This window comes from Pleurodeles waltl, chromosome 7, assembly GCF_031143425.1.
Source record: "Pleurodeles waltl isolate 20211129_DDA chromosome 7, aPleWal1.hap1.20221129, whole genome shotgun sequence".
In the NCBI taxonomy this organism is placed as follows: Eukaryota; Metazoa; Chordata; class Amphibia; order Caudata; family Salamandridae; genus Pleurodeles; species Pleurodeles waltl.
In genome coordinates, this window is record NC_090446.1 from 630,186,988 (window position 1) to 630,194,844 (window position 7,857).

Genomic DNA, 7,857 nt, shown 5'->3' on the forward strand with positions numbered 1-7,857 from the left:
GGGCCCCGCCAGCCACAGCCCAGCTGCCCAGGAGGGCCCCGCCAGCCCATCCTCGCTTCCCAGGAGGCCACTGCCAGCCCCATCCTCGCTGCCCAGGAGGCCACTGCCAGCCCCATCCTCGCTGCCCAGGAGGCCACCGCCAAACCACAGCCCAGCTGGGCAATGAAGGACCGCCAACTCAAGCACCGCTGAACAGGGCACCGCCAAATCAAGCACCGCTGGGCCGGGCACCGCCAACTCAAGCACCGCTGAACAGGGCACTGCCAAATCAGGCACCGCTGGGCCGGGCACTGCCAACTCAAGCACCGCTGAACAGGGCACCTCCATATCAAGCACCGCTGAACAGGGCACCGCCAACTCAAGCACCGCTGAACAGGGCAGCCCAACTCAAGCACCGCTGAATAGGGCACCTCCAAATCAAGTACCGCTGAACAGGGCACCGCCAACTCAAGCACCGCTGAACAAGGCACCGCCAAATCAAGCACTGCTGAACAGGGCACCGCCAACTCAAGCACCACTGAACAGGGCACCGCCAACTCAAGCACCGCTGAACAGGGCACCGCTAACTCAAGCACCTCTGAACAGGGCACCACCAAATCAGGCATCGCTGGCCCGGGCACCGCCAACTCAAGCACCACTGAACAGGACACAGGCAACTCAAGAACTGCTGAACAGGGCACTGCCAACTCAAGCACCGCTGAACAGGGCACCGCCACTCAAGCACCGCTGAACAGGGCACCGCCAAATCAGGCACCGCTGGGCCGGCACCGCCAATTCAAGCACTGCTGAACAAGGCACCGCCAACTCAAGCACCGCTGAAGTGGGCACCGCCAACTCAAGCACCGCTGAACAGCGCACCGCCAAATCAAGCACCACTGAACAGGGCACCGCCAACTCAAGCACCGCTGAACAGGGCACCGACAACTCAAGCACCGCTGAACAGGGCAGCCCAACTCAAGCACCGCTGAATAGGGCACCTCCAAATCAAGTACCGCTGAACAGGGCACCGCCAACTCAAGCACCGCTGAACAAGGCACCGCCAAATCAAGCACCGCTGAAGAGGGCACCGCTAACTCAAGCACCTCTGAACAGGGCACCGCCAAATCAGGCATTGCTGGGCCGGGCACCGCCAACTCAAGCACCGCTGAACAGGGCACAGGCAACTCAAGAACCGCTGAACAGGGCACCGCCAACTCAAGCACCACTGAACAGGGCACCGCCACTCAAGCACCGCTGAACAGGGCACCGCCAAATCAGGCAACGCTGGGCCGGGCACCGCCAATTCAAGCACCGCTGAACAAGGCACCGCCAACTCAAGCACCCCTGAAGTGGGCACCGCCAACTCAAGCACCGCTGAACAGCACACCACCTACTCAAGCACCGCTAGCCCATGAGCGGCAGGGGCACTGTTGCAAATGGGACCGTCACGGGGTGAGTGATGCACTCTGGGCACCAGTCCCACTCCAGAACCAGTGAAGACACGCATCCACTACCTCTGTCCTTCACAGGATGAATCACTCTGGGCACCAGTCCCCCTCCAGAACCAGTGGAGACACACATCCACTACCTCTGTCCTTCACAGGATGAATCACTCTGGGCACCAGTCCCCCTCCAGAACCATTGAGACATGCATCCACTACCTCTGTCCTTCACAGGATGAAGTACTCTGGGCACCAGTCCCCCTCCAGAACCAGTGGAGACTGTTATCCACTTGAGAGACTGTGGCCTTGCACTCCCCAGGATGCAGCAGTGGCAAACCATCCACTGTATAGACTTGAGAGACTGTGGCTATGCACTCCCCAGGATGCAGCAGTGGGCAAACCACCCACTGTATAGACTTGAGAGACTGTGGCTTTGCACTCCCCAGGATGCAGCAGTGGGCAACCCACCCACTGTATAGACTTCTTTGTCTGTTTGTATAGCGATCTTTGACCTGTTCACAGGCCAAGATGCTCCCCCGCCGCCCCAGCGCACCCTGCTGGTGCCCTGACTGCCGCTGCTGCTGCCCGTGAGTTTGAGGCCCTCCTCCATCCACAGGCTCCCGCCTGCGCCTCATCCCTGGTGGCTCAGTGGTGGGCAGTAAGTATCGTTCTGTCCGCTGTTGCCCTGTTCTGTTCTGTATTTTCCTTACTGTTGTGTGCTCTGTGCACTTTGACACCTCTCTCTCTGTGCCGCCTTTCTTTCCGTATCTCTCCTCTCCTCTCACCCCTCTGTGTTATCTCAGTCTGCTTTTTCCCTGTGTTTTCAACTCTTCGGCTCCCTCTCTCTTAGGCCCTCCTAGGCTCCGTTATTTCAGTCTGTTTTTTCGCCAGGTTTTTAACTTTTCTGTTCCCTCTCTCCTAGGCTCAGTTTTTTGCCGCCGTTCCTGACCCTGATCGCCGCTTCTCCCCCGCTTCGCGCTGCCCTGCCCCCTCCCCCCCCATTCGCGCTCTCCCACCCGCCTCCCAGCTGCTCCTCCCTCCCTCCACCCCTTCTTAATGCCGGTCGCTGCGCGACGAGAGTGCGATCTTTGACCTGTTCATAGGCCAAGACGCTCCCCCGCCGCCCTAGCGCACCCTGCTGCGCTCATCCCTGGTGGTTCAGTGGTGGGCAGTAAGTATCGTTCTGTCTGCTGTTGCCCTGTTCTGTATTTTCCTTACTGTTGTGTGCTCTGTGCACTTTGACACCTCTCTCTCTGTGCCGCCTTTCTTTCCGTATCTCTCCTCTCCTCTCACCACTCTGTGTTATCTCAGTCTGGTTTTTACCCGTGTTTTCAACTCTTCCGCTCCCTCTCTCTTAGGCCCTCCTAGGCTCCGTTATTTCAGTCTGTTTTTTCGCCAGGTTTTAAACTTTTCTGTTCCTTCTCTCCTAGGCTCTGTTTTTTGCCGCCGTTCCTGACCCCGATCGCCGCTTCTCCCCCGCTTCGTGCGGCCCCCCCCCCCTCCCCCACATTCGCGCTCTCCCACCCGCCTCTCAGCTGCTCCTCCCTGTAGGAGGCTGGACTGGCTTGTAGTGAGTACCAAGGGGTACTTGCACCTTGCACCAGGCCCAGTTATCCCTTATTAGTGTATAGGGTGTCTAGCAGCTTAGGCTGATAGATAATGGTAGCTTAGCAGAGCAGCTTAGGCTGAACTAGGAGACGTGTGAAGCTACTACAGTACCACTTAGTGTCATATGCACAATATCATAAGAAAACACAATACACAGTTATACTAAAAATAAAGGTACTTTATTTTTATGACAATATGCCAAAGTATCTTAGAGTGTACCCTCAGTGAGAGGATAGGAAATATACACAAGATATATATACACAATAGCAAAAATATGCAGTATAGTCTTTTTTTTTTTTTTTTTTTTTTTTTACAATAGGAAATGTTTTTAATCTAGCAGTATGATTATGTTATGAACCACAACACAGCTAGGAGAGAAGAGAAGAGCAAAATTGCAGCCCCTCTCTGTTTTAGATTAGCAACAAGTTCAATCATAACACAGGAAATCCCATTTTCCTCTTCTTCCAGAATGCACACTGCATAACCTCCAACTTTCAATTCTAAAAATATGAACACGGACACTATTTAATAGAGAGACTTCTGGTTCTGTGGCTGAATAGCAGCCAAGGCTTCTAGGGCACAGGATTTCAAGGCAGACAGTGATCCTCCCACGCTTTACGGTCATAGAGAGCGGAGTCTTGAATGATGCCAAGTGTGCACATGCAATGGTGGTTCCTTTTTTGACGGCTTACGTATGAAAACAAGACCATGCAAACAAAGTCTTAGGAAAAAGCAGTCAGCCCACCTTAAATATCATCCAAGGCATAGAGGGGACAGTATTTCCAACACCTCAGTTCACACAGGTGTCATAATTCAGACGGTCACCACTCCTCAAGTTAATAGAAAAGTTAAGTATGACAAAGTTACCATTATGGTGACTCTGCTAGTTTTAGTCTATAGGAAGGTTCCTGTTACCAACTTTAATGTCCAATATTTAAAAATGCTGAGACCTAAACTTGTGTCAAAAAATGTTAAAACAATAGTGGCCTGATTCACAAAGGTAACTTACACGTAGTGCAGAGTCTTCATCAATCATGGTTCAAGGTAGTTTTGATTACCCTTTTCGTCTCTATAGCGAATCAGACCACCTTATTATTATTATTTTTTTTACTAATCCTCACTCAATAGTTTTTCCAGATAGTTCCCCTAACATTTATGTCATGCACAGGTAATAAAGTGAAACTTGGTACACCGACATGCATTCAGGCAGGAATATACACTGGATATGTTGGTGCAACAGGCACAAAGCACCACCCTCTGAGAAAAAGGTTCAATCCTGCACTGCAAAGAAGCTTCGGACCTCTGAGCTCAGACCGGAGGTTGGGTTACACCTGATTGTGCAGAGGAATCTCCAAAGTCTAAAAAGGCTTAGTCTTTGGAGGGTTGTTGGCTCCTGGACCTTCACAACTAGATCTAGCTGAAACAGACTGCAACCATAGGATGAAAGAAGTTCATATCACCCAGAGCTTCCACCTTGCCAACTGGATGACGGATAGGATACAGGGAAGAGTGATACGAAGGGTCTGTTAAACTATGCCTAGAGGTCAAGGTACTCAAATCTATACACACTTATGCTGCATACAAGTCAAGGTATTCTGGAGGGACCTCATACTGGTGGTAGCACACACAATGCAGGCATTGACTTGTCTTCAAACAAGAGGTGCAGCTCCTACAACCGATCAATTGTATGCATGGCTTAAAGCTGTGGTGGAAAAAGTTGCTGAGAACAAGAGAAGCATGGACCAAATTATAAACTTCAGTGGAAAAACAACTGGCAAACGTTAGCATATGCAAAAGGAAAGGGGATGTTCTGCATATGGTACATTTGTGTAATGGAACACAAAAGTATTTAACAGCTTTCTAAACAGTTTCCGGACCCACCATTAGTAGCAGAGTACTGAAAAAGTTGAGAACGTGAAACAGCCAGGACATAAGAGTAAGACGATTTTTCTACACTGAATGCTGTAATCCCAAAAGCATGAACGTCGAGGACCTATTTTCAAATTCTTTTTGCAAGATCTGAATTTTGCACTCATCACCCACCAGCCCCCAAAATCAGATGGAGTAAACTATCCTTGATCTCATGTGTATTCCATTAGTTTTTTTTTTTAAAATCTATCAGTTTGCAAATCATTTCACTTTTTTGAGTATGGGTTTCAGTAAATGAGTAGGAAGTTGCTATACAGCATGGGCGTCCGTGGGGAGTGGTGGGGGGAATGGCCCAACCCCTGGATTTAGGTACAGTGTGGTTGCAGGATCACAGTGCAGCATAACACTACGGTCGCAGTACTGTTACGCTGCCTGCACTAATACGCCTGTGGCCCCCATTAAAATTATGCCTCCCCCTGAAAAAGTTCTGTGGATGCCCATGCTAAACAGTAGGCACAGTTACTTTTTGAACTGCTTTTAGAACTGCAATCAAGTAGTTAATCATGTGCTACCAATCTAAAGTTTTATTATGCCAACGTAGTGGTTGAAAAATTGGAGAAAGGAGGGTGGTGACCATGACATCTATGCAACAGCTTACTTAGTTTTCTTTGCAGATGGGTGTGTCAAACACCTATGCACTTCTCTGCTAATTAAACAAAAAGACTTGTTTTTTATAGATTTCTATATGAAGCAAGGTTGTGAAAGTACACGCACACACTTTAATCAACTCACTATGTAAATAGCTTGAAAAAATTAAGTTCTGAGCTCCTCAATGACTTCGGCTGACGGTCAGACAAATTCCCACTCACATATAGTAATATTTGTACAGGGGGAATTAACCAAAAACGGGACAAGCAGAACTTTTCAATAATCTTCTTTAAAGGCAACCTAGGGACCTGGGAGAGAGCAGACCAAATTAGGCTGTTACTCTTAAAAAAAGCAGAGCTAAGAAAGAGGCTTAACTATAGCAGAAATCTATGAGCAGCCTATAGCGCAAGGCTGAATTATGGGAAAAAAAGACCACTGTAGAGCATTCAGTCATACAGGTTGGCGTGCCGACAGATTTACAAGACCAACTTTCTGTATCAAGGGAGGCTATCAATGTTAGATGCTTGACTTGTGAATGAGCACACTAGAGGTAATTTAGTTGTGGTGTCCCCCCTCCTCCTTCCGGTTAGACAGATGCCTCTTAAAGTTCACAAACATGATGTACCCCCTTTTTGAGCCAGTTGTGTAATGATAAAAACTATGCGGAAGTAGCTGATATCAGAGACCAAAAACCTATAAAAAAAAAACTGCAGAAGCTGCGCTGACTCATATGCCCACTGCATGTGCTCCTGCATGAGAGGAAGTTTGTGTTTGAGAATTTGTTGGCATTTTGATGAGGGCCAAATTGGCATATCACTAATCCTGCACAGGACGAGGATGATATCTTGTCTTTAGCATTCTACACCATACCGATCAAAATTGCGCAGAATGACGCCTAGCTGGAGGTGCACCTTGCCCATAGCAATGGTTTGCAGCCGGAAACGGTCAGCCCCACTGTAGATCAGGTCACTTGTTTTGAGTTGTGGTCCACCTCCCACAAAGAGCTGCGAGATCTGTTCCTGCCAGGAGCCCAGCGGACGCCACGTCACACACTCCAAGTCATGGCAACCAGGGCTGGAGGGCACATGGCAGAAGCCATAGCCATACAGTTCATTTCTGCCGAACGAATCCTGGTGCCATACTTGCAGATGGAGCTTTGGCCACCCCTGGAGGCCTTTGGTTGCGTAGTGAATATCGATGGGATGCGACCAGAATGCCATCTCCTGGTTCTGGGGGTTATCTACCTGCGTCTGCCCTTCTCCCATGCCGGATAACAGCTTCCAGGCGCCACCTGTGTGAATGCCCCATTTACAGAATAAACTGTGCTGGGGGAAACCACTGGCTCCAACTATCTGCCCAATGATGTGAACCTCTGCCATTTTTCAACGTATTTCCCCCAGACCACCAATCAGAATCACTTCTCTTTGCTCTCTATCATATAACTTCAGAGAACGTCTCTGCAGCTTTTCCGAAGCACCGCACCATAGATCCACAGCCGCCTTCTTCCTTCCTTCAGCTCCCTACTGAGCGCTCTCCAGTCGAATAAACGTTTTGATGAAGGTACCCACAACGCAAGACCAAGCTTCGGACTAGCCCCCCGATTTCTTATCCCACGTTCAGCTGCCCCAGCCCGGGTCTCTGGTTCCGCCCCTTCCAGAGCATGCAGTATAGTCTTAGAAAACAGTGCAAACAATGTATAGTTACAATAGGATGCAATGGGGAAACATAGGGATAGGGGCAACACAAACCATATACTCCAAAAGTGGAATGCGAACCACGAATGGACCCCAAACCTATGTGACCTTGTAGAGGGTCGCTGGGGCTATTAGAAAATAGTGAGAGTTAGAAAAATAACCCTCCCCAAGACCCTGAAAAGTGAGTGCAAAGTGCACTAAAGTTCCCCTAAGGACAAAGAAGTCGTGTTAGAGGAATAATGCAGGAAAGTCACAAACCAGCAATGCAACAACTGTGGATTTCCAATCTAGGGTACCTGTGGAACAAGGGGACCAAGTCCAAAAGTCACAAGCAAGTCGGAGATGGGCAGATGCCCAGGAAATGCCAGCTGCGGGTGCAAAGAAGCTTCTACTGGACAGAAGAAGCTGAGGTTTCTGCAGGAACGAAAAGGGCTAAAGACTTCCCCTTTGGTGGACGGATCCCTCTTGCGGTGGAGAGTCGTGCAGAAGTGTTTTCCCGCCGAAAGAACGCCAACAAGCCTTGCTAGCTGCAAATCCTGCGGTTAGCGTTTTTGGACGCTGTTGAGGCCCAGGAGGGACCAGGAGGTCGCAAATTGGACCAGCAGAGAGAAGGGACG

General features: G+C 49.7%; 1 protein-coding gene across 1 annotated transcript; it reads right to left on the reverse strand.

Moving 5' to 3' along the window:
• Window positions 1–5,872: 5,872 nt before the first annotated feature.
• Window positions 5,873–6,993, reverse strand: LOC138304484 (B9 domain-containing protein 2-like). The gene has a single exon (XM_069244594.1). The coding sequence runs from the start codon at window positions 6,923–6,925 to the stop codon at window positions 6,398–6,400; it is 528 nt and encodes a 175-aa protein (XP_069100695.1). The 5' UTR covers window positions 6,926–6,993; the 3' UTR covers window positions 5,873–6,397.
• Window positions 6,994–7,857: the final 864 nt, after the last annotated feature.